Raw genomic sequence first — 26,458 nt, 5'->3', positions numbered from 1 at the left:
TGTGATCTTGTGATACGTATTCTACCATGATACTGCACGCTGTGTGGCTTCTGGAAAAATCCAGCGTACACTCATCGGAGAGTGAGTGAGAAAGGCAGGTAAGGTGTCAGTGTTAGAATGAAAGTAATTTTCATACTAGGGGGCGCCTGGCTGTCTCAGTTGGTAGAGCATGCTACTCTTGATCTTGGGGTCATGAGTTTGAGCCCCATGTAGGGTGTAGAGATTACTAAAAAAATAAATTGTAAAAAAAGAAAGAAAGAAAAAGAAAACAATTTTGACCTCTTGGATTCCCTGACAGGCTCTTGGGGACCCCCAGGGAACTCTGAACCACACTTTGGGAAGTGTAGTTCCCAAAGTGGGAAGTGTCCTGCCGTCCATGGTTTTGAAATCAGTAAAGCTCCCACACCAGAAAGTTTGATCATCAGTTTGGAGACAGAATTCAACCTAAACAGATACACGATCTTAAATTATTTCTCCGTCAGTGGGGCTGTCCACAGATTTCATCACGGAAATATTAAAGTGATGGCAGCCCTACCCCAGACCGCACTGAGGCTGTTCAGAACATACCGCGTATATTTCTACGGCCTTATCAAAATCTCAAAATTCCCAAATTCAGAACACACCTGGCCCCGGGGTTTCGGATCAGAGACCTGTCAGAAATTAAAATCCCATGCATGGATATTTCCCCCACGCAATCAGGGCACTCTGCTTATGTTCTAGCTTATTCTATTTCATTTCCCAGCAAAACTCTGGGCATGAGCCACAAGCTTGATGTCACATCGCAGTAATGGCTCACAGTCTGAAAAACTCTGGGGGACCTTCTGAAAGCCCCTGTGACGACCCTCTCTCTGAAGGGCAGAGGGCAGATTTGACTCATTCCTTCCCACAAGCCCAAACTCTGGCCAAGGGCCGGGCTCAGTACCTAGTAGGCATTGAATAAACGTTTGTGGCGTGAATAAATGAAGAGTGAGCCGGAGACAGAGTTGGGACTGCAACCCCGTCGCTGCCGTTCTCTAGGACTCAAAAATTCTGTCCACCTTGTCCCCAACGATCCAGGCGGCCGGCCGCCGGCTCCTGCTCCTGCTTCCTCTCGGGGAGGCGATGAACCCGAGCCGCCCTTCTGGCGGAGCCAGAACTACATTTCCCACAAGTCTCAGGGCTGGGACTACACTTCCCATGAGCCCCTGCTCTCGCCAGGTTCGGTGCCCTTCAGCCGCCGGGGCAGTTAATTGCATCTTCAGCGCGCCCTCCCCAGCCCCCAGTTTCCTTCTCTCTACCCGCACCTGGTCAGTCCACCTTCCAGGGGTGGTCCCGGCGCCCTCTAACCCCCACCCCTCCTCGCGCGATGAACCTGCCTCAGTTTCCCCAGCGAGACCCCGAGAGGCAGCCCCTCCCCCACCCCCCATGGGGAGGGCTGTGCGCCGCGGGGTGCGTGAGCCGCGCGTCCCTGCCGCGCCCCTGGGTGGGGAGAGCCTTGGAACCCCCGCTGGCGGGCGGGGGCGGGGCTGGCGCGCAGGGGAGGGGGGCCCGGGTCGCCGCCGCGGGTGCGCTGGGAGGCTGCGTCTGGGCTGCGCAGCTCCGGCCTGGCCTCGCGCGGGAGGGACGCATCGCAGGTGCTCACGGACCGCGGGGACGTCCGCGCGCAGGGTGGGAGTCGGTGCTTCCGGTGTGTCTGCAGCTCGGGGTGCTGTGGGGTGGGGTGCGAACCCCCCGACGGCGGCGGCCTGGCACGTGACGTGTGCGTCCTTGTCTGTTTTGTCTGTGTCCCTGTCGGACCGAGTTCCAGTCCCCAGCTCTGCCACTTCCCTGCTGTGTGCCTTGGGGCAGGTGACCGCACCTCGCCTGACTCAGTTTCCTCATCTGTACGATGGGGATGATAAAAGCACCTGCCTCAGAGGGCTGTTGTGTAAAGCGCCGAGAACGCTGCCGGCGCAGAGTAAATGCTCAGAAGAATAAATAAATAAAGTAAACTATGATTATGTATCTTTTGTATGAAGCAAGCGTCTCTGGCTATGTCATGGCTGCGTAACCTCGTAGGAAATGTGGGTATTTGTGATGCGTGCGTGTTTGTAGGTGTAGTGCATGTCTGCATCTTAGTAGGTGTTGTGTGTCCCCGGGTGTATTTATGTATGTGATGTGTGGAAATGACGGGCAAGGTGTCTTTGTGACCTTGTATGAAATGTGTGCATATTTGCAATGGGTCTGTCCATGTGTTTAAGTATGTGATGTGTGGATCTGTCTGTGTTGTGTGTCTGTCTGTTTATGTATAATGCAGATGACTGAGTATACTTAGAAACGATGTGTCTGTGTGTGTCTGTGTATGATGTTACTTATGGGTATTTTTGCCTGTGATCTGTGTAGCTTCGTATGCATGTGTAATTCTTTGAATGTGTTGTGTCTATATCCATGTATCCGGTTCTGATGGTTGATGTGTATCTGGGTATGTGACATGTGTCCATGCGTTCAGGTAAGTCAAGCGTGGGTGTGTGTGAGAGCCGTGTGTGTCCTCTAAGTACCTGTGAATATATGTGTGTGTTGTGTGTGTTTTCGTGTTGGTGACATACATGTGTCTCCATGCACCCACCGTGTGTCTGTGGATATTCGTGCGTGTGATAGGTGTATCTATGTTAGTGCATGTCATGTGTGTGTCTGTCTCTGTGAAAGTGATGTCTGTGTGTATGTGTGTGGTGTGAGAGTCTGTGTATCCGTGTATGTCATGCTGGTGTCTGCAAGTGTCCTTTGTTGCCCATGTGCGAGATGTCTGTGTGTTGTGACTGTGTGCCTCGGCATGCCCCCGTGGTGTCCGCGTGAATCTTTGTCTGTGGGGTGGGTGTCTGTGTATTTGGGGCTTTACTTTGTGGCAGGTGTGGGTCTTTGTGATGCTTTGCTGTTCCTGTGTGACAGGGTGCATCTGTGCCGGGGGCCGGCCTGCCTGTACGTACCCAGTGCAGCCGTCGTCCCTGCGTCTTTGTGTGTGACGTGTACGTGTCCCCGTCTGCTGATGGCTGTCCACCTTTGTATGTGATGTGCTTGTCTATGAGGGTCTCTGCGACGTGTGTCAGGCATGTGTGGGCTGCGTGTGCCTGACATCTGCATCTTGGCGTGGAGCACACGTGTCCGTGCTGGTGGCGTGTCACAGTAGTGCCTGGGCCAGGCACTGTGGGCCCTGTGCACCCCCCCACAAGGGTCTGCTGGTCCCTGTCTGTCCCTCCTCCTCCCCTCCCTCCTGGCAGCCAATGCTACTGGGGAGCCAGTTGCCATGACGACGCTCCATCCTCCCTCCATCCTCCCTCCTCCCACCCTTCCTCTGACAGGCTCTCTGCTCCCCCAATCCTGGCTGCCCTCGGGGGCGGGGCCCTCATTCTCCCCCCCCATCCTACCCTCTCCCCCCCACCCCAGCAACCCCGGCTCCCCAGCTCCTCTCCTCTGTCCGCCTCTCCATCCCTTCATCTGTCTGTCCCTTCAAAGAGGGGGAGGGGGGTACCTGAGCCAGTAAGCAGCCCCTCCCTCCCCCTGTCCTGCGTCTCCTGCCCCTCTCCTGGGCCGGGGGGAGGCCAGGGTCGCGCGGGTCCCCATGGCTGGGGGCTGAGGGCCCGCCCCCCCCTCCTCCCCAGCCGCCACCACCTCCACCTCCCTTCCATCCTCGACAAGATGCCTGCCCCCGGCGCCCTCATCCTCCTCGCGGCCGTCTCCGCCTCCGGCTGCCTGGCGTCCCCGGCCCACCCCGGTGAGTCTGTCTGGCCATCCGGCTGTCCGGCGGCCCCCCACCCCCACCCCGGCCTGCCCGGGGTCGGTCCGCGGCGCTCCGGCTCCACCATCACCTGCGTGCGCGTCTCCCCGCTGCGGAGCCAGGGCCCGGGCAGCCGCGGCGACGGTGCCTCTGTCAGCAGGGCCTGTGGGAGGAAGGCTGGGGGCTGGGTGGGGAGGGGGTCCGTTTGGGCAACATGTGTGTGTGCACACGCATGTGTGCGTGCAGGTGTGTGCAGGCAGCCTGGGAAGGATGGGGCCTCTGGGAGAATTGGGGGCAGAGGGGAGGAATACTATTTCTAAGGGGGACACAGCATAGGAGGCTGCCTCCAGCTTTGGGGGAGACCCAGGGCTTGCGGAGTTCCCTTCTCAGGGGCTTGGGCTGGGGACGGAGGACGTGTGTGTACTCCACCAGTCCCTAAAAGAGACAGGCCTCAAACCCCGTAACTAGAGGGTTCCAGCGTGGGGCAGGAATCTTTTCCCCGCCTGCAGTTGGGGGGCTCATCCTCTTGCCCAAATAGGGGGTAATGAGACTCCCCGTTGGAGCGTATTTTAAATTCTGAGAGCACCAGGCTCCACTATTACACTTCCTTCCCTCAGTCCTCACTGGAACTCATCCAAGCCTGCGGTGAGGTGATGGGGGGGGGGGGTCCTAGCTTGGGGTGAGAGGAGGGACCCCACCCCCAACCCAACCACCTGAGAAGGCCTCAAACTACAACTCCCACAATGCCCTGGGCCATCCGGCTCCTCTGCCAAGGAGACCCTGGTTGCAGGGCATTGTGGGAGTTGTAGTCAATCCTGGCCAGGATGGGAGGGGTGGGGGCCAGGATGGAATCTGGGAGCTTGGGGCTAGAAGCTGGGACCCCAGCCCAGTCCTGTGCCCACAGATGGATTCGCCCTGGGCCGGGCCCCTCTGGCTCCTCCCTACGCCGTGGTCCTCATTTCCTGCTCCGGCCTGCTGGCCTTCATCTTTCTCCTCCTCACCTGTCTGTGTTGCAAACGGGGTGATGTCGGCTTCAAGGTGAGGTGCATGGGGATTCAGGTAGGGAGGAAGACTCCAACAAGCCTCCTTTGCCCCTCAACCCAGGTAGCTGGTGGGGGAGAGGGGCAGTAAGTCTGGCAGCACCTTCCGGCCTGAAGTTCTGGCAAGATCTGGAGTCTTGGGATGCAGATCGGGGAACAGTTATAAGAAAGACGGGGAGACACACGGATGAAAAGGATGATGGCGTGTCTCAGCACTGTGTTCTCCCACCCCTCACCTCTCCCGGCCCCCAGGAGTTTGAGAACCCTGAAGGGGAGGATTGCTCCGGGGAGTACACTCCCCCGGCGGAGGAGACCTCCTCCTCACAGTCGCTGCCCGATGTCTACATTCTTCCGCTGGCTGAGGTCTCCCTGCCGATGCCTGCCCCGCAGCCTTCACACTCAGGTACTCTCCACGCCTAGACTAGGATCCCACGCCCCCATAGGAGAGTCTTCCCTCAGGGGGGCCAGGGAGCTGAGGTCCCCCGCAGCCAAGGGGAAAGGCAGAGGTGGGAGCCGCAGAATCCTGGAGGCGGCCAAAAGGGAGTCAGAGATCATCTCCAGGAAAGCCACTGCTTAATCCACAGCCAGATTGGGGGATTCCTATGGGGTAGTGAGTGGTGAGGTCAGCCTAGATCTCAGTCTCAGAGGCAGCCAATGGCAGGCTGAAGTCAGGTCACAGGATCTTGAAACGCCAAAGGGAAGGATGGGTTGGATGCTGGGAACTTGAGGGCAGCCAATGAGGAGGCTGAGATCCATCAGGGAATTTGGGGGCAGCCAATGAAAAGAGACTGGTATCTGCTTTGACCCCCCCCCCCCAGGTGCCACTGAATTGGCGGAGGGGGGGCGGTTTGGGGGTGTCAGTGGCACTTGGGAGGGGAAGAGAGGCTAAGAGACCTCCCCTTTTTGCCCTCCTCCACCTCCTCCCAGATATGACCACCCCCCTGGGCCTTAGCCGCCAGCATCTCAGCTACTTACAAGAGATTGGGAGTGGCTGGTTTGGGAAGGTGAGTGGGGCTGGGGCTGGGAGGGAGGGGGATCCATACAATCCAGTGCTGTGCTCCTGTTCTGTGTCCATCCCCTCCCTGCTCCCACCACTTCTCATCTGTCCCCTGCCCTTCAGCCCCCCAGCGCCCTCACCTCTGTCCGCCCCTCACCTACTCCCACCTACCCCAACCCCCCTACATCTGTCAGTCAGCGCCTCCCTCCTCACTCCATTGACCACTCTGCCTCGCCACCTGGCTCTCCACGCGTCCGTCTGTCCATCCTTCCATCCGTCCCTGCATCCATCGGACTCTGGGCCCGTGAGTCTCTCACTCTGCGTCTGATGGGGGAGGGGGGGTGACAAGGGTGGTGGGATCTGGAGGGAGAGGCTGGCAAGAAGTGGGGGGAGTTGAAGCCACGCAGTGGGGTGGAGGTGGTCCTGGGGCCTGGGCTGGGGAAACTGCAGGCGCTGACTCTCCGGTTCCCCCTTGACCAGGTGATCCTGGGAGAGATATTCTCCGACTACACCCCAGCCCAGGTGGTGGTGAAGGAGCTCCGAGCCAGCGCGGGGCCCCTGGAGCAGCGCAAGTTCATCTCAGAAGCGCAGCCCTACAGGTATGGGGGCTTCTCAGCAGATGAGGGCCGTGGAGGCCCAAAGCTGGGAGGTTTGCACCTCAGGGAGGTGACATTTGGGAGTGGGGGGAGTGGGAGGAGTAGAGCGTGGAGTTAAACCTGGTTTGAATCCTGGATCTACTTCTTCCTGGCTGTGTGACTTGGCGGACAGAATTTGCCTCTCTGAGCCTCAAGCCTTGGGTTCCTCCTCAGTACCGTGAGCCAGGGACATGAAATGAGGGGCAGTGTGACAAGGGTGATGGGAAGGGCACAGAAGCTGAGCTAGAGGCCTGCCCCTTTCCACCCTGAACCTCAGAATCTTCATCTAGGAAGTGAGTCCGAGAAGCCCAAACATCCTACTGGGCTGTTAGGTCTGGGAAGGCAGGACCCTGTCCCTCCCCTGCTTGGTCTCCCCTCTGCTCTAAGGACTTCTAGGCAAGAACTAGGTAAACACTTGCTACATAAACGCCTCCTGAGGTAGTAATTGCCCTGTTGTGGAAAGGATCTGTATACGGAGAACCTTTTTCAAATTATTTTAAAAGTGGGTATACCCTGAGAGATACAGACACTGGACTTTATCACCCTCATGCTCTAAAGCCTCCCATGGCTCCCTGTTGCCAGCAGGACAAAGTTGCACTCCTCTGTATAGCCCACACTCCCTGCAAGGCCTGGCTCTGTTCCTTTCCTGCCACTGGGCTCCTTGGCCTAGCCATCCTGGCCTCTTCGCCGATCCTTTCCCATAACAGTCTCTTTCCTGCCTCAGGACCTTTGTCCTTACTGTTCCTTCTATCTAGAATATTCCTGGCTCATCCACCCCTGGCTCCAGACAGTGGGCTCCCTTCCCCTCCTCAGGTCTCTGGTCAGAAAGGCCTTCCCTTACACGCACACACACACACACACACACACATTCACTCCACGTAAGGAGGGCCCTGGGAGGCTCCATCACACCAATTCGTGCATTTTCTTCATAACACATATTTCATCTGTTTACTTGCTTATTTGCCTGCCTCTCCCTAGACCCATCCTGGCAACCACTAGCCACATATGGCTATTTAAATTTATGTTAAGTAAAATGAAATCAAATGAAAAATTCATTGCCTCAGCTACATGCACCACATTTCAATTGCTTGGTAGCCACAGATGGCCAGTGGCTCCCATGTTAGACAGCTCAGATCTAGAACATTCCCACAGAAACTCTCACAGAAAGTTCTGTCGGAGAGCGCAGGACCACACTGGCAGCTCGGGGGTCTGCCCTTTGCAGACGTTTGCTGAGCGAGCCAGAAACCTGGGCTCAAGTCCCCGCTCTGCCACGGTTACCAGCTGTGTGACCCTGGGTGAATCGCTTTATGTCTCTGAGCCTCTGTTTCCTCTGGATTAAATGGGGAACATCATCCTGCCCAGCAAGGTTCTGGGAGGGTTTGATAGCAGAAGCGGCCAACCTTGGCTCAGATTGGTAGGTATGGGGTGCATCCAAGCAATCTTTGATATCCCCCATCCTAAAGCCCACACTCAGAGCTCCAGCTGTTTTGCAAGGCCCCAGTACAGCCCAGTGGTTTATGACCACATTGTCTTCTGGAGCAGGAGCTGGAGGCACTGTTGTCCCAAGGGGAGAAGGTTGGACACAGGCAGTGAGCCTGGGCGCTGGCCCTACAGCACACGAGTAGCCCCTGCCTCCTGCCAGACCCCAGTGGGAAAATAACTCACTGCATGCTTACCTCTGAGCCAGGCCCTGGGTACAAGCCTGGAATTTTTTTTTTTAAGATTTTATTTATTCATTCATGAGAGACAGAGAGAAAGAGAGAGGCAGAGACATAGACAGAGGGAGAAGCAGGCTCTCTGCAGGAGCCTGATGTGGGACTTGATCCCAAACCCTGGGATCAGGCCCTGAGTCAAAGGCAGATGCTCTACAGCTCAGCCACCCAGGTGTCCCAGTCTGGAATGTTTTAATTCTCCTACAGACCCCAGGCCTCGTATCGCGGTAAAGTCTTTCATGGTGCATATTTTCATTGAGCACCTGTCTAGGCACCGGGGACATGGCACCTGAACAGAAAGCCCCAAATTCTTGTCCTAGTGGGGCTCCCCCCCTAGTGGAGGAGACACGCAGTAAACGAGGAAAGAAATTTAAGGAAGAAAATGTCAGAGACTGGCAGGTGCCATGAGGAAGTGAGGCAGCACGTGACAGAGAGGGGAGCTATGGATGATCATGGGGGGAGGTGAGGTGGACTGGGAGGGATCTGGCACGCAAGCATTGTGGGAAGCATGTTCCAGGCAGAGGGAAGAGCAGCTGCAAAGATGGGAAGGCAGGAGAATGTGGGGCGATATGAAAATCAAACAATATGTTAACATGTTCACATAAAAGCTGTAATAATAGTGAGGATCTTCCACTATGTGCTGGCTCTTCTCTGGTCTCATTAAATTCCTCTCTGCAACTGGCTGCGGGGTGACTGTGGCTGTCCCCATTTTACAGCTGAGGAAAATTGAGGCAGGAAGAGGTGAAATGATTTCTCTGGGGTTTCACACCTGGCAAAGGTGGGGCTCAGGGGGCATCCAGCTGGCTCAGTCAGTGAAGCATGTGACTCTTTTTTTTTTTAAAGGTAGATTTATTTATTTATTTATTTATTTATTTATTTATTTATTTATTTATTTATTATTGACACACAGAGAGAGGTGGAGATACAGGCAGAGGGAGAAGCGGGCCCCCTATTGGGAGCCTGATGTGGGACTCAGGGAGCCTGATGTGGGACTCAATCCCAGGCCTCCGGGATCATGACCTGAGCCAAAGGCAGACGCTCATCTACTGAACCATCCAGGCGCCTCTAAGATTTATTTATTATATATAGAGAGAGCGCATATGAGCGGGGAGGGGCAGAGGGAGACAGAGAGAGAGAACCCCAAGCACCCTCCATGCCCAGCATGGAGCTCTGACCTGGGCCTCCATCCTGCGCCCCTGAGATTGCCACTTGATCGCTGAAATCAAGAGTCAAGTGCTTAACCCACTGAGCCACTCAGGTGCCCCAGAGTGTGTGACTCTTGATCTTGGGGTTGTGAGTTCGAACCCCACACTGGAGGTAGAGATGACTTTAAGTAAAAAGAAAGGTGGACTCAGGATTCAACCTTCCTGCTGGCCCTCCAGCCTATTACCCACAGTGTGAGGCTAAAGGAGGGGGCTTGGGGCAGTGATGTTTCTTTGGGAAATGATGTTGAAGCTGAGGCCCGAGGGATGAGGAAGACTCTGCTGAGTGGAGGGCTCCTAACAGAGTGAAGTGTAAGTGCAAAGGCCTGGAGCCTAAGTGGGTGCCTGTGTGTCGGGGGGATGTGCAGGGCAGGCGGCGAGAAGCCATGGTGAGGAAAGGCAGGAAAGACTCAGCTGTGAGCCTTGCTCTGTCCCCCGGTGCGGGGGAGCCACAAAGGGCTGTGAGCAGGCGAGTGGCATGTCAGAGACGGACTACAAGGGAGAGGTCAGAGGCAGGGAGGCGGGGAGGAGGCTGAGAAGAGAGTCCAGGAGGTGAGGAGGAGGCTCCAGTCAGGCTGTGGGGAGGGAAGGGGCTGAGCAGAGGTGAGGTGGAGAGGAAGGAGGGCAAGGACCCCCAGGTACTGGAGGATAGTGGGGCTGACCCCCTTCCAGATGAGGGGGAGGGAGGGAGGGTTCGTGTTGAGGGGGCCTGAGTGTGGGGGTGCGCCCAGTAGACTGGAGGCGGAAGAGACCGAGACCAAAGAGGTGGGAGCAACATATTGGAGGCTGGGGTGCGTGGGACAAAGGTCTGTGGTGGGCTGAAAGCGGCTGCTTCCTGACCCTGCCGCCTCCCCACTCTGGTCCCAGGAGCCTGCAGCACCCCAACGTCCTCCAGTGCCTGGGCGTCTGTGTGGAGACACTGCCCTTTCTGCTGATTATGGAGTTCTGTCAACTGGTGAGGGTCTGCGGAGGGAGGGCAGGGTGGAGGCTGGACGGGCTGCGGGGCTGCCAGCAAGCCTGGGGTCCCCGGAATCTTTGGCAATAACACGCGGGACGTGCGCTGACCTTTCCTGAGCGCTTGCCGTAGATGGGCCCTCACTCAGACGGCGTGCAGTGAACTAGCATGCGAGGGGGGTTCTGTGGTTAGGCCCCTCTAAGCAGCAGGGGAAACTGAGGCTCAGGGGAGCTGCCCACTGAGTGCAGAGGCCGCCCCCCATCCCCGCCTCAGACAGGCTGGATGTGTGGGTTCCTGACCCCACCCCTCCTTCCTTCCAGGGGGACCTGAAACGTTACCTCCGGGCCCAGCGACCCCCTGAGGGCCTATCCCCTGAGCTGCCCCCTCGAGACCTGCGGACACTGCAGAGGATGGGCCTGGAGATCGCCCGCGGGCTGGCACATCTCCACTCCCACAACTACGTGCACAGGTGGCTCTCGCGAGCCACGGGGAAGAGGGTGGTGGAGGCACTACTTAGGGAGGGGTCGAGGCTATGGGGGCGGGAGGTGGGGCCACTGGGAAGGGGCGCAACCCTGGGGAGAAAGCACGAGCCGCCGGCGGAGTCGGGAGGGGAGGAGGCCCGGAGGGGAGGGGTCGGAAGAGGAGAGGGAGGAGTCAGGAGAGGGAGCGGGATCGGGAGGGGAGGAGTCACAGGGGAGAGAGGGAGGAGCCTTGGCGGGGAAGGGTCAGAAGGGGAGAGGGAGGGGTCACAGAGGAGAGGGAGGAGTCAGGAGAGGAGGAGGTTTGGGGAGGCGGAGGAATCAGGGCAGGGGAAGAGGAGTAAGGGCAAGAAGGCAAAGGGGCGGGGCGGGGCGTGGGCGGTGGGCGGGGCTGGCAGCTACCCCCCCCCCCGCCCCGCTGCCCCCTCCTCACCTCACGTCCTTGCCCCGCCCCCAGCGACCTGGCCCTGCGCAACTGCCTGCTGACCTCCGACCTCACCGTGCGCATCGGAGACTACGGGCTGGCCCACAGCAACTACAAGGTGGGGGCCGCCCTCCATCAGGGCGGGGGGCGGGGGGAGGGCCCGCACCCGCCTGACCCCGCTCCGGCGCGCCCCCCAGGAGGACTACTACCTGACCCCCGAGCGCCTGTGGATCCCGCTGCGCTGGGCGGCGCCCGAGCTCCTCGGGGAGCTGCACGGGACCTTCATGGTGGTGGACCAGAGCCGCGAGAGCAACATCTGGTGAGGGGGCCCCCACTGCGGGCTGCGCGGGGCCGGGGCGGCGAGGAAGGTGGAAGAAGGGTCACGGTTCCCGGCTGCGGAAACAGAGGCTGGAAGAGAGGCCCCCAGGCGGGGCAGGGCAGGGCAGGGTTCTGACCTCTCTCCTCCCTCTGCTCCCCGCAGGTCCCTGGGGGTGACCCTGTGGGAGCTCTTTGAGTTTGGGGCTCAGCCCTACCGCCACCTGTCAGACGAGGAGGTCCTCGCCTTCGTGGTCCGCCAGCAGCATGTCAAGCTGGCCCGGCCGAGGCTCAAGCTGCCCTATGCCGACTACTGGTGAGGGCAGAGCCTGACCCCCGACCCCTGACCTTCCCATCCCATCCCATCCCATCCCAGGATGTCCCAAAGTCCCTCACCTCTTGGCACACCACCCACAATCTCACTCAGCACTCGCCACAATCCCTAGAGTGGAGCGGAGCGCGGATGTCCCCACTCCTTTTGCTGCTTGGAAGGGGTGAAACAGTTGGGGAGCTGCAGCGCTGGTTCGAGAACCCTAGTCTCTCCACTCCAGCAAAACCCCTGCTGCTTGCTTATCTCTGATTCCAGAGCAAACAGCCCAGAGAGGAAAACCGCCTAACCATCATCCCCTTACATCTGCCTTGCTGTCCCCCGTTTTTCACCACCCCACCCCCCCTCCCGCTGCCGCATCTCTGTCACACACAAACCCTGGGGCTCTGTCCTCGTCTCTCTGGGTCTTGATCTTCCTCTCTGTCCGCCTCCCTTGAGATATCAGTCCTCTTCCCCCTCTGGGTCTCCCCTGACCCCAGTGACCCCTCCACACACGTGTGTATGCACACACACAGGGACACTTCTGTTCTCACCTGTGCCTCCTCCCTGTCCCCCAGGTACGATATCCTGCAGTCCTGCTGGCGGCCACCCGCCCAGCGCCCTTCGGCTTCCGATCTCCAACTGCAGCTCACCTACCTGCTCTCTGAGCGACCCCCACGGCCCCCACCCCCACCCCCCCCCACCCCGAGACGGTCCCTTCCCCTGGCCCTGGCCCCCGCAGCACAGCGCGCCCCGCCCAGGCACCCTCTCCTCACCATTCCCCCTCCTGGATGGCTTTCCTGGGGCTGACCCTGACGATGTGCTCACGGTCACTGAGAGCAGCCGCGGCCTCAACCTCGAATGCCTGTGGGAGAAGGCACGCCGGGGAGCTGGCCGCGGTGGGGGAGCGCCCCCCTGGCAGCCGGCCTCTGCACCCCCGGCCCCCCATGCCAACCCATCCAACCCTTTCTACGAGGCGTTGTCCACGCCCAGCGTGCTGCCCGTCATCAGCGCCCGCAGCCCCTCCGTGAGCAGCGAGTACTACATCCGCCTTGAGGAGCACGGCTCCCCGCCTGAGCCCCTCTTCCCCAATGACTGGGACCCCCTGGACCCAGGAGTGCCTGCCCCCCAGGCCTCCCAGGCCCCTTCCGAGGTGCCCCAGCTGGTGTCCGAGACCTGGGCCTCCCCCCTCTTCCCTGCGGCCCGGCCCTTCCCCGCCCAGTCCTCGGCATCAGGCAGCTTCCTCCTGAGCGGCTGGGACCCCGAGGGCCGAGGTGCCGGGGAGACCCTGGCGGGAGACCCCGCCGAGGTGCTGGGGGAGCGGGGTACTGCCCCGTGGGCAGAGGAGGAGGAGGAGGAGGAGGAGGGCAGCTCCCCGGGGGAGGACAGCAGCAGCCTCGGGGGTGGCCCCAGCCGCCGGGGCCCGCTGCCCTGTCCCCTGTGCAGCCGGGAGGGGGCCTGCTCCTGTCTGCCCCTGGAGCGGGGGGACGCCGTGGCTGGCTGGGGGGGCCACCCCGCTCTTGGCTGCCCGCATCCCCCCGAGGACGACTCGTCCCTGCGGGCAGAGCGGGGCTCCCTAGCCGACCTGCCCCTGGCCCCCCCCTCCTCGGCCCCCCCCGAGTTTCTGGACCCCCTCATGGGGGCGGCGGCGCCCCAGTACCCCGGGCGGGGGCCACCTCCCGCTCCCCCCCCCCCGCCGCCACCTCCCCGGGCCCCCGCGGACCCAGCCGTGTCCCCCGACCCTCCCTCGGCCGTGGCCAGTCCCGGCTCCGGCCTGTCATCTCCGGGCCCCAAGCCGGGGGACAGCGGCTACGAGACCGAGACCCCTTTTTCCCCCGAGGGAGCCTTCCCCGGCGGGGGGGCAGCCGAGGAGGAAGGGGTCCCTCGACCGCGGGCTCCCCCCGAGCCCCCCGACCCGGGAGCGCCCCGGCCACCCCCAGACCCGGGTCCCCACCCACTGCCGGGGACCCGGGAGAAGCCGACCTTTGTAGTTCAAGTGAGCACCGAGCAGCTCCTGATGTCCCTGCGGGAGGACGTGACAAGGAACCTCCTGGGGGAGAAGGGGGCAAACCCCCGAGAGACGGGACCCAGGAAGGTGGGGAGAGGCCCCGGGAACAGAGAGAAAGTCCAGGGCCCGAGCAGGGACCCCACAGTCCTGGGCAGCGGGAAGAAAGCCCCAAGCCCGAACGAGGAGCCGAGCCTCCCCATGAACGGGGTGACGGTGCAGAACGGGGGCCAGAGAGCCCTGGACATCGAGGAGAAGGTGGCGGAGAATGGGGCCCCCGGGACTCCCGAGAGAGAAGAGAAAGTGCCGGAGAAAGTGCTGGAGAATGGGGAGGTGACACCCCCAAGGAGGGAGGAGAAAGTGTTGGAGAATGGGGAGCTGATGTCCCCCGAGAGAGAAGAGAAAGTGCTGGTGAATGGGGGACTGACAGCCTCAAAGATCGAGAAGAAGGTGTCAGAGGATGGGGGTCTGAGACCCCCCAGGAACACGGAGAGGCTACCGGAGACTGGGCCTCGGAGAGCCCCAGGGCCCTGGGAGAAGGCACCCGAGAGTGGGGTGCCAGCCCCAGAGACCTTGCTGGAGAGAGCCCCCGAGCCCGGCGCAGTGGCCTTGTCCCGGAACGGCGGGGAGACAGTCCCTGGCCCCACTGGCCCAGCCCCCAAGAGCGGGGTGCTGGAGCCCGGGACCGAGAGGAGAGCCCCCGAGACTGGGGGGGCACCGAGAGCCCCCGGGGTTGGGAGGCCGGACCTCGGGAGTGGGGGCCGAGCCCCAGCGGGCACGGGGATGGCCCCCGGCGGCGGCCTCGGAAGCGGCGTGGACGCAAAGGCCGGATGGGCAGACAGCACGAGGCCACAGCCGCCACCGCCACCGCCGCCACCACCGGAGGCACAGCCGAGGAGGCCGGAGCCAGCGCCCCAGAGAACCAGGCCGGAGGTGGCATCCGAGGGAGAGCCCGGGGCCCCAGACAGCAGGGCCGGCGGAGACACAGCACCCAGCACAGACGGGGACCCCCCCCAACCCGAGAGGAAGGGCCCCGAGATGCCACGACTGTTCTTGGACTTGGGACCTCCTCAGGGGAACAGCGAGCAGATCAAAGGTGAGGAGGCTGTTGGGAGCAAGGGGAGCGAGGTTGGGGGCCAAGGCCTGGCTCCTTCCGAGATGTACAGTTGAGCTGAGTCTCAGGCTTCCGGGGGGCAGACGGGTCAGGCTGGCAATAGTGAGCACTGACCCTGGAGCCCCACCGCCTGGGCTCAGATCCTGGCTCTGCCCCTTCTCTAGCCCTGTGGCCCTGGACAAGTGACCTTACATATCTGTGCCTCGGTTTCCCGCCAAAAATGGATGATGAGGATAGCACCTGCCTAATAGGGCAGAGAGGCTTGAGAAGGTTAGGACTTCTGAAGCCTCTAGCGCAGCCTGGCACACCCAAGCGCCTGCTTTGATCCCAATTCCATTAGACCCCGGGTCTCAAACTCAGAGGACCACGGGGGCCAGATAGTATTGGGAAATGAATGACGTCGTCTGGGAGTGGCGGGGTGGGAGTTGGGGAAGGAAATGCAGCTCCAGTCAGGACTGCCCACCTGGCGTTGCCAAATGTGCTGCTTTTCCCTTTTAAACCAGAGTTCTGCGTGTTTTAATGGCTGAAGCCGATTCACACGGACCTTCTCTGTGGGCTGGGCGGCCAGCGTGTGATCTCTGGTTTAAACGTGCCAACAAGTGGAGGCATCCATGCAGTGTGCCAGGCCTCCTGTGTGCCAGGCCCTGAGCTGCCCCAAACTGGGACCTGGGGAGCTTCAGACACCCCACCCCCACCAACCATGGTATCAGTGACCTGAAAACTGTAGAAATGTCTTCTGAAACTGAGTTTTGGTAGGAACACAGAAAGTGTTTTTGTCACAGAGGGAGGTTGACTTAAGAGAAAGCTAAATGGCCCCTGTTTAGATGGGGACACAGGCACTGTGGCTCCACCAGAATCACCCAGAGGCCTTAAGTAGTGGTATGAAAGTTATAAAGGACTGGGCCCTGGTTTTTATTGGCAATCTCACAGCCCCCATTGAGGAAAAGGTTATCATCTCTGTTTGCCAGAGAAGCCTGCAGCTCAGGAGGGAGAGGTCAGGAATGGGGCTGGGCACAGAATTTTCCATCCTTACAGCCCATGGTATTAGGATACTATCACTTCCTTGAGATTGATGTGGGGAATGTGCAACCAGCTGTGTCAGGGAAGGCCCCAGACAGCGTGAAAATGTCAGGGGATGAGCAGCTAAGATGCCTCAGAGGATTGTGGGGGGAGGCAGGGAGGGTGTGGTTGGGTGGGCAGATGCTGGGAATAGCCTGCTTTAAAAAAAAAAAAATGCATGAACTCCTATTCATCCTTCAAGACCCCACTCAAATTTCCCCTTCCCTGGGAAGCCTTCCTGATTTCCAAAGGCTATCACCCTGTCCTTCCTGAGAGCTCCTTGAGAGCTCCCACAGCCCCCAACCCCATCGCCCTGAGATGGATGGTCAAGGAAGGCCTCAAGGAGGTGACTTTTGAGCAGATGTGAAGGAAGTAAGCTGGGTGGATATCTGGGGGAAGGGTGTTTCGGGTGGAGGGCGCTGAGATGGGCACTATCTTGGCATGCTCGGGGAACAGCAGAAGGCCAGTGAAGCTGGAATGGAGTGAATGAAGAGAGGAGAGTGACCCGATCCACATCCAGTCTTTCTCCCCACTCTGCCCTGACCCTCCTGTCATCCCCACCATTGTTCCCCACAGGGCCCTGTCATACCATTTTCTTATACATTAATGGAGGGATGAGTGGCCCCTCTTAATCTACTAGTGAGGAGACAGAGACACAAAGAGGTGGATTTACTTGCCCCTGGGCACACAGCAAGCCAGCAGGGTAGGCTTGGGATTTGAAGCCAGGTTTCCTCCTCCAGGGACCTGGAGTCCTTACCTTCCGGCAAGCTGAGATCAGAGAGGCTTTGGGGCGTCTAACCCTGGAGATGGTTTGACGCCCCAATTTTATCTGGCAGTTGAGGGCCAGAGAGGGAGAGGACCTTGGTCAACATCACATAGCAGGGAACATTCATTCATTAATCCCACGAATATTGCCTGAGTACTTCTACGTGCTGGGGATGCAGCCAGCAGGAGCCCAAGTCAAGTCTGCTCTGTGGCAAGGCAAACACAAATCACGTTGCCACAGAAGGACAGTTACACACTGAGATCAGCTGCTTGGAAGGAGCGGTGCTTGGTGCTGTGGGGTGCAGAGCGGGTGACCTTCTGGGAGGCCCCTGAAGGCTGGAAAGCCCAGACAGGAAGGGGGTGAATAGGACTTGAATTAGGAAAGGAAGTTCCAGGCAGAAGGAACAGCCTAAGCAAAGGCTCAGAGGTGGGAGGAACAGGGAGGTGGCCCAAGTGACTGGCTGGAGGTCAAGTCAGAATGAATTGGGGAACAGAGCCTGGAGAGGTCAGCAGGGTCAGGGCACTCGGGCCTGGTGGGTGGCAGAGAGAAGTTGGGGCTTTGTGATGTGGACTCTGGGGAGTCGTGGAGAGGGTTAACCCCTGGTGTAGGGGGACGATCTCTCCTACTCTGCGTGGAGAAAGGCCCCTGAGCAGCCCTTGGGTTCACAAGAGGGGAAACTGAGGCCCATACTGTGGCCTGAGATGACCTGAGGACACACAGCGGGGCAGGAGGGCATGCCTCAGTTTCCCCGGGAGCAGGGGCTCACCGGGTCTCTCCCCTCGCAGCCAAGCTCTCGCGGCTCTCTCTGGCGCTGCCGCCGCTCACGCTCACGCCGTTCCCGGGGCCGGGCCCGCGGCGACCCCCGTGGGAGGGCGCGGACGCCGGGGCGGCTGGCGGGGAGGCCGGCGGGGCGGGGGCGCCGGGGCCAGCGGAGGAGGACGGGGAGGACGAGGACGAGGAGGAGGAGGAGGACGAGGAGGCATCAGCGTCGGGCGCGGCGGCGGGGCCGCGGGGCCCCGGGAGGGCGCGGGCAGCCCCGGTGCCCGTCGTGGTGAGCAGCGCCGACGCGGACGCGGCCCGCCCGTTGCGGGGGCTGCTCAAGTCTCCGCGCGGGGCCGACGAGCCCGAGGACAGCGAGCTGGAGAGGAAGCGCAAGATGGTCTCCTTCCACGGGGACGTGACCGTCTACCTCTTCGACCAGGTGCGCGGCCGCGGGGCGGGGCAGGCTGGGGCGGGGCCTGGGAGGGGAGGGGCCAGCTGGGGCGGGGTCTGGGAGGGGAGGGGCCAGCTGGGGCGGGGTCTGGGGGAGGAGCCATCCTGGTGAGGGCGGGGCGGGGGGAGGGGGAGTGTGGGGGAGTGTGGCGGGGGGAACTGGACCGGACTTGGGCCTGGCGTGAGGGGGAGGGTGCTGGACGGCTAGGGCTGGGAGGGAGCTACCTGCTAGTGAGGGCGGAGCCGGGAGAGGCTGGGGAGAAAGTGCTGAGAGAGTTGGGGCGGGGCCAAGCGGGGTTGGGGCGGGGTTGGGGCGGGGCCGCCCTCCGGCGCTCCGGCGCTCCGGAGGCAGCGGATTGTACCCACTAGGGGCGGGCCTTGGCGAGGCTGCAGGTAGGGCTGAAGAGACGCGGCTTGGGGTTCCGATACTAAGTTCAGGAGCGGGTTCAGAGATAGACAGAGCTCATGAACTGTGGCGGGACCCAGAGCGTGGGTTGAGGATCGTGCGAGGAGTAAGGGCTGAGAGGATGGTGTTGAAAAGGAAGAGGAAAGGGCGGGATGATGCTTGTGGACGGGGGCTAGGCGGGTGTGGATGGGTGCAGGTGGGCCTGGAGGGGGCGCACCGGGCTGAGGTCCTGAGATGAGGCTGGCCCGGGCCACTAAGCAAACCGACGGGGGTGGGAGGTGGAGGGCTGGAGCGGGGCGACTTCAGAGGGCAGGGCTCAGGGGCTGGGTCGGGGGGGTCGAAGGCGCAGGATGGGGTGGGGGTGTGGAGGACCGTCGGGGCCGTAGTTCCGCGCCCTGAACTCGGACGCCTGCGGCCGAGATATCGGTAGTTAGGGGTCATGGAGACAAGGCGGGGCTTATGGAGATGGTGTTGGGTTAGGGGGCTCCCGTGGAAGCGTCGCCTGAAGAAGCAGGGAGAGAATTCCTGCGGCGGGGGACTTAGCTGTGGGCGGGAGTCCGCGGTCGAGGGAGGAGCCTCGGGTGGATTTAAGGGATGACCTGAGGTTTCCAAGGCAGATCAGGGGCTCCAACCGCCTTCTCAGAGACTGCGATTGTAAATTGGGGTACCCGAAGCCCCAGAAGCGTTAGCAGGCTGTGTTGCCCGTTGGGAATACAGTGGATGGGATGTGACGGTGCGCCCCCTAATCCACTTCCATAGGAGACGCCAACCAACGAGCTGAGCGTCCAGGGCCCCCCCGAGGGGGACACGGACCCGTCAACGCCTCCAGCGCCCCCGACGCCTCCCCACCCCGCCACCCCCGGAGATGGGTTTCCCAGCAACGACAGCGGCTTTGGTAAGGGGCTGAGGGGGCCTGGAGGGGAAGAGAGAGGCAGGGTCTGGAGGCGGGGCAGAGATGGGGCGGGCCCTGGAGGGGAAGAGAGGAGGGGCGGGGCCCGATGGGGGCGGGGGTCTGGGCGGGGCCTGGAGGGAGGAGAGAGGCGGGGCCTGGAGGGAGGAGAGAGGCGGGGCAGAGATGGGGCGGGGCCCGGTGGGGGCGGGGACTGGAGGGGAAGAGAAAGGGGGCGCGGCCCGATGGGGGCGGGGCCTGGAGGGGAAGAGAGAGGCAGGGTCTGAAGGAGGACAGTGGTGAGGCCAGGTCTGGGGGCGGGAGCTGAATGGGCGGGGCGGGGTGTTGAGGCGCCGCCCACGGTGTAGACGGCGTGATTTAGGTGCCTGGGGAGGGTCTAGAGCTAAAAGCGGCTCCAGAAGTGCCGGAGGGTCTGACCGCGTCCTCCCCTCTTCTTTCCTCACCATCCCCCACCCCTAGGAGGCAGTTTCGAATGGGCGGAGGATTTCCCCCTCCTCCCCCCACCCGGCCCCCCCCTGTGCTTCTCCCGCTTCTCCGTCTCGCCTGCGCTGGAGACCCCGGGGCCTCCCGCCCGGGCCCCCGACGCCCGGCCCGCAGGTACGGTGCTTCAGACCCTCGGGCCTGCCCCGCCTCTGCCTTTCTCCGTCCCCATCCCTGAATTTCCTTGCCTTTCTCTCCCCATCCAGCGCGGGAACCAGCTCAACCCAGGCAGTGCCCCACAGATAGCCCGGGGCAGTCACGCCCCTTCCCTGAGCCTGTTTGCCCTTCCGGGAGGATGCCCTCAGGATCTTGCCCATCTTGGCCCCGTCTCTTGCCTGGCACTTGTCAGATCCTGATCGCACATCCTTTTGGGGGCACAGGCTGATCAGAGTCAGGGAGAGGAAACCCACTATGCTCAGAGCTGGCTAGTTGAACCGGAACATGGTCAGGGAGTCCCTAGCAATAACCACAACAACAGTACTACTAGTAGTAGTAACAAGTCCTTATATGCGCCCTGCGTTGTGCTTGCCCATCTGAACCGATAGAATCCTCGCTGCGGGCTCTCTGCTGCCTCCTGCTGCCGCTCCGGAGAATACCTCCGGATGCACAGCTTGCGCGAGGCTGGGGAGCACAGGTGTTCCCAGAGCATAGCGCTGAAAAGGTGGAAGGTGCAACCTGCCCCTTTCAGGGAGGGTCGCATTCCTGCTCCCCCAAATCATGGTGGAGTCCAGTCGTTGGCCCTGCCACTCCTTGGCCGTGTCACCCAGGGCAAGTCCCTTTGCCTCTCTGTGCCTCGGTGTCCTCATCCGTGGAGTGGTGATGATCACAAGATCTAACTACTAAGATTCTTGAGGGGATTAAATGGTTTAATCCTATACACACACACACACACGTACACACAGCCCAGCCCAGCCTGGACATGCATGCAGCAGTGGTCTCTAACTGGTAGCTCTTACTGCACTTAGGGAAGTAGATGGCCACTGAGTGTTGGTTAAGCCCAGGTGCTGTGCTGGGCGCAGGGGATTCCGAGTGGGGCAAGATCCATGAGCCTTCCTCTACCCTACCCCACCCGCAGACACTGACCCCACAGTCTGGCAGTGGGGTCATGAGTAAGTGCAAACTCAGGGTTGCTGGAGAAGCAAATGGCAAGGGGAACGGGCTTTGTCTGTCTGTTTGGCAGTGCCACTTCATCAGGTACTCGGAGGATTGACTGTCATTAACTAGGTGAAGGGGAAGGGGACAGTGTGCTAGCAGATGGAACAGCTTGCACAAGGGCCTGAGGCAGGAGAGACCTTGGCCAGTTCAGGGAACAGAAGGGAGGCGTGTGTGTCTGGGGGTTACTTAGGGAGTGGGGCAGGGGGAGGGGGCAGGGAGGACCATGCAGGGCTTGTGGGTGGGCTGAAGAGAGGGACTTTGTCCTGGGGGCACTAGGGAGCCATGTCAGCTGTGACCAGGGAAAGGACAGCACCAGCTGCTGGTATAGGAAGATCCCCTCCGGGGCCACGTGGGGGCCAACTGGAGGCTGGGAGGCTGGAGAGGAGGCTGGTGCCAGGGTCCAGGAGGGAGAGGAGAGTACAGGCAGGGTTCAGGGCAGGAAGGACAGGGCCAAGGGCAGACTCTTCATTTGGCTACATCTTCAGGTTCCACCTCAAATGTCACTTCCTCCCAGAGGTCTTCTCTGAGGCCTCCATGAGGACAGCGTGGGGTGGGTTCCAGGACATGGGGACACTGCCAAGTGGTGAGTCAGGGCTGAGGCCAGCAGGGCCAGTGTGCCAAGATGACTTCACTAGGAGAGGAGATGGAGGGCCCAGTCCTGTGAAACCCCAAGTCCCTTCCCTCCACCCACAGATCCCCATGCTGTGGCTGGGCGGGTGTGGCCCACGGTGAGATCCTCCATCCCACAGACCTTGGTTTTCTGGATCCGTGGAATGGGTGGGGGCTTTCGTTCCACTGGGATAGGAGGGGTCATGGGGCAGTTTGGTGGGAGGGCGCTTTCAGGCCCTGTGCTGGACGCTGGGGATGCTGCAGTGACCAAGCACAGGGCCATCGTCCCTGAACTTACTCTAGAGAGGCAGGCAGACAGGCAGCTAGCAGACAGTGACTGGGGTTGTCTCAGGGGAGAAGCATGAAGGAGAATAACCAGAGTGACTGGGGGGTGGAGGTGGGGGTGTAAAATGGTGACTTCTTGACTGAGAAGGGCCAGGGAAAACCTCTGAGGAAGGGGCCTGCCTTACAGGGGAAGGGATGAGGAAAGGGCATTCCAGGTGGTTGGAACTGCCATGCAAAGGCCCTGGGGTAGGACTGTGCTTGGAGCCGAGGAGGAACAGCAAGGACAGCGTGGCCTGAGAGGAGTGAGGGGGATGGCGTAGGTGAGGACAGAAGTGGGACAGAACAGATTATCTGGGGCCCTGTGGGCCTGGGTGAGGGCTCCACTTTCATTCCGAGAGAGAGAGAGAGAGAGAGAGAGAGAGAGAGAGAGAGAGAAACAGAGCCATGAGCCTGTCTGCCCAGTAACTGACTTTCTCTCTCCACTCCCTCCTCCTCAGGCCCCGTGGAGAACTGACTCCCCGAAGACCCCACCCTCCTGCACCCCCAGAAGAGGGGTTGAGAGTAGAATCCTCTGTGGACGACGGAGCCACTGCCACCACCACAGATACCGCCTCTGGGGAGGCTCCTGAGGCTGGGCCCTCCCCCTCCCCCACCATGTGCCAAACGGGAGGCCCTGGCCCCCCACCCCCCAGCCCTCCGGACGGCTCCCCCGAGCCCCCCGACCCCCTCGGTGCCAAATGAGGCAGGAAGCCCCTCATCCCTCCCTGGAGAGCCGCCTTTCTTGGAACTGAACTGAACTCTTTCGGGCCTGGAGCCCCTCGGCACAGCGGAGGCCCCTCCTACCCACTCCTGGCCCCAGCGAGGGGCTGCAGGCTTCGGGGACCTGGACCCCCCATCTCGCGTCTCCCCTCCCCGCCCCAGCCCGGCCCCTGGAGGGGCCTCTGGTTCAAACCTTCGCGTGGCATTTTCACATTATTTAAAAAAGACAAAAACAACTTTTTGGAGGAATGCGGGGGCCTGTGCGTGTTTCGGGGCAAAGATCGGGGGAGGGTCCCGGAGAAGTCGCCGGCGGCCGCCCGCTCCGCAGATGGGCAGCTCGAGGCTCAGGAAGGCGGACGCGCGGCGCAGCGTCCCGGCTGCGGCTTCGCACCTCTGGCTCCCCGCGCCGCCCGCTGGGGGCAGCACCGAGCCCGGCTAAGAGGCGGCCGGAGCCCGCGAGGCTGGTCGGACGACCCGTGTGGCCGCCACGCAGCTGCGGCGCTGGCCAGAGGCCGTCCCAGCGCCGCCCCGGGTGCTCAGGAATGACCCGCCAGCACCCACGTGGCTCCTGGCCACACGCCACACACCTCAGAACAGTGCTGCCCTGTGCCCCCACCGCCCGCGGTGGCTGTGCCTCAGTTTACCTGTGTCTGCATGTGAGCGCCCACCTCCCGTGGGATTCCATCCCCCCACCTGGCCCGAGTTCTGGGGCCCTCCTCCTTATTCTGTTTCTTTGAGTCTCTCCATCTGTACATGTTTCTCCTTCTCCGTGCCTCCCTGTCGCCTGTCTGCCTCGTTATGTCTTTCTGCAGTGTCTGTTTGTCTCGATTTCTTTTTCTCCGTTTCTCCGGGGCTCCGGACTGATGCTACCTCCCTCTCTTTCTCCTCTGACGAGTCTGTCGTGTATCTGATCTCCTGGCTGCAACCTGCCCACCCCCCCGTACCAGTTTGGATGAGAGTGGAGGAAGGGCCGGAGTGGGGACCCAGCTGGGATGCTGTGGACTCCTGGCTTAGGAATTAAGGTGATGAAGGCATTAGGGTCACTTGTTAAGTCTGGGGGATGGAGAAAGGGAGAGTGAGGATTAGGTTCTGCCTCAGAGCCACTGTGGGGTGCTTGAGCTGATCTTAGGACACACCTGCCCAAGGTGGGTGCTGATGGAACCAAGGCTCCTGGGTCTGAGGGAGGAGAGGGGGCTGGGGGCCAGGACCCCTGATTTTGAGGGCAGGACTCCCGGGTCTGAAGGAGAAGGGCTATATTGGTTCACTAAGGCTGCTATTGACAAAGTGTCACAAATCTGGTGGCTTAAGCCACGGATACCATCTCCGTTCTGGAGGTGAAAATGCAAGATCAAGGCATCCGCAGGATGGGTTCCTTCTGAGGCTGTGAGGGAGAATCTGCTCCATGACTCGCCCCTAGCTGCCGGTGCTCCTTAGTGTGTAGAAGCATCACCCCAATCTCTGCCTTCACCTTCACATGCTTTCTCCCTGTGTGTGTGTCTGTGGGTTCAAAGTTTCTCTGTATAAGGACACTAGACACACTGGATCCGGGCCCAAGTTAATGACCTCATCCTGATTGCATCTACAATGATCCGATTCCTAAATAAGACCACAGTCTGAGATATGGGGGCGGTCAGGACTTCAACATACTGATTTCAGGCTGATATGATTCAACCTGTAACAACGAGGTTGGGAATTTGGGGTCCTGGGAGAGGTGGGAGCTGGCAGCTAGAACTCTGAGTCTTTGAGGGAGATGGATTTGGGGCCAAAACTCAAGGACAATTTTGAGGGGATGAATCTGGTTGGAACGTTGCACAGGCAATTCCAGCTTAAGCTGGCCAAAGCAGAACCACCAACGCCCCACTCCCCACCTCCAAAACTCCCTCTCCGACCGGCTCGATAAATGACCTTGCCATTCACCAGTGGCTCAAGCCTAGAATCCTGGAGTTGGTCCCGCACTCAGCAAATCCTGCTGGCTCCTCTGTTGCCCCCAGAGTAAAACTGCACAGCGTCCTAACTCACCTCCCTGCTGCTGCCCTGACTCAGCTCCAAATTATTCTCTGGCAGCAACCAGAGGCCCCTCCTACAGCAGCCTCAATCCAAATACGTCGCATGCCTGTTCCACACCCTTGAATGGCTTCCATCAACTAAAAATACATCCAAAGTCCCTATCCTGGTGGATTGCGCTCCCGACGATCAGGTCTGCCTCCCACCTCTTATCAACTTCCCTCCCCAGTCCCACCATGCAGGGACACAAGCCCCTCTGTTGGTTACTCCAGTGCAGCATGACTCTTCCTGCCTCCGCTCATGCTGTTCCCTGGGCCCGCAATGCCTTTCCAGGCCATCTCTGCCAACCCAACTAGTGAGTACTCAGTACCTATGGGGTCCGCGCCCCAGAGGGCAGGATAGAGTGAGGTAGTGATGGGGCCCTCTATTTACCCAGAGACCTCATTTCCTTGGGCTGATGACTCCCTTTTCATTTGGGAACTCCATCTCCCACCAGTGCCTGGCGATTGAAGTGGCCAAGGGCTTCTCTCCCCAACCTGCACACAAGGCTGTAGACCGGGCTACAGTAAGCCCCACGTTGGAGCCTTGGGAAACTACAACTCCCAGAAGACCTTGAGACTGGTTCTCCCACTGGCAGGGTGGCCGGCACCGCACAGCTTGCTGGGAATTGTAGTCCAAGGGTTTTTGCAGGACTGAGAAGAGGGCCACCTTCAAGGGTGGCAGCATCGTTATGGTACTTTGGGCGGGCGGTGCTTGGAGCAGGTGATTGCCTGAGGCCAAGGGCCCAAGATTTGGGGTGCTTGCCACACCACCAGGAGCACTCAGCTAGGGGTTGGGCCCTTTGAAGACACAGCATGTGGGAGGAAGGAACTATGGGGCAGTCTCCCTGTTCAACCTGACCTGGTCCTGGGGCCTGCCCAACTTTGTGGGTTCTCACACTCAAATCTCAACTGCAGATCTGGCCATAGGAGAGTGACACAGGGTCTCCCACCCTGCCAACCCACCCCCCTCAGGTTCTCTGTACCTTTGTTCTTTGGGGAAGCCAAGCATATCCCAAGCTGGAAGGGGCTCAGGGGCCCCCCAACTCCTTAAGCCTTCGCCCTCAAGGAAAGCAGACCTCGCACTTCAGAGGCTGATTCCCCAGACAGGAGATACAATAACGCAGGTTCCCAGAGCTATCCTTGCTTGGTGTAAAAACTTCCCAGAGGACCAGCATCTGGTGGCTGAGAAACTGGCTCAACCAGACCACAGTCTTAGCCTCTTGGCCCCAAGTCCTCCACCCCCATCCCCCACTCCCTCCCAGCCCACTTCAAATACCAGCAACCCCTTGCCGAGCCCCAGGGACAGCCAGTTGGCAAGGCCTGCCTCCTCTTTTCCGGGCTCATCCATCCCCTGTGCTCCCACAGTAGATCGCCCTACAGCTCGTACAGCTCTCTACTCCCCTTCCAAGCACTGGCCTCACTCATAACCCCTCAGATACTACCTGCCGCCCTCCAAGGCGCAAGCCAGGTGAGAGCAGTGGGGAGCACCAGCACCTGCGCAGCTCCTGGTTGTCAAGTAACATCCAGAACTTACAAATGCTGGGCCCCACCCCAGAACCTGTGCCCACCTGCATGCTCAATGCCACGCCATCCTAACTCCACACCCACTGATGCCACATTATACTCCTCCCTCCCTTACCCTGGCCTGCAAGCTCAGGGTAAAACCAGAAGGGACAGATATGGGAGCTGACCCGCTCCCCACCCCCGTGGCTGCACCCTCTGACAGCATGTTCCTCACGTACCATAAGAGCTCCCAGCAAAGACTGGAGCTCCTGGCCCCTGGCATGCATGGGCCACCTGGCTGGCTAGCCCAAGCCCCTCAGCCCTGCCGACCCCAAGAAAGGAGGGGACCGAGGC

General features: G+C 60.5%; 1 protein-coding gene across 1 annotated transcript; it reads left to right on the top strand.

Moving 5' to 3' along the window:
- Positions 1–1,534: 1,534 nt before the first annotated feature.
- LMTK3 (lemur tyrosine kinase 3) lies at positions 1,535–22,805 on the top strand. Its single transcript, XM_026013688.2, is given in 17 exon segments — positions 1,535–1,666; positions 3,615–3,727; positions 4,635–4,768; positions 5,023–5,173; positions 5,698–5,774; positions 6,248–6,366; positions 10,184–10,271; positions 10,592–10,740; positions 11,208–11,292; positions 11,372–11,493; positions 11,656–11,805; positions 12,375–12,489; positions 12,491–14,897; positions 17,526–17,941; positions 19,118–19,253; positions 19,728–19,865; positions 22,295–22,805. Coding segments are annotated over 16 exon segments (4,380 nt in total). The 5' UTR covers positions 1,535–1,666; positions 3,615–3,651; the 3' UTR covers positions 22,312–22,805.
- Positions 22,806–26,458: the final 3,653 nt, after the last annotated feature.

This window comes from Vulpes vulpes, chromosome 1, assembly GCF_048418805.1.
Source record: "Vulpes vulpes isolate BD-2025 chromosome 1, VulVul3, whole genome shotgun sequence".
NCBI lineage: Eukaryota > Metazoa > Chordata > Mammalia > Carnivora > Canidae > Vulpes > Vulpes vulpes.
This window is presented reverse-complemented; position numbering and strand designations above follow the sequence as displayed.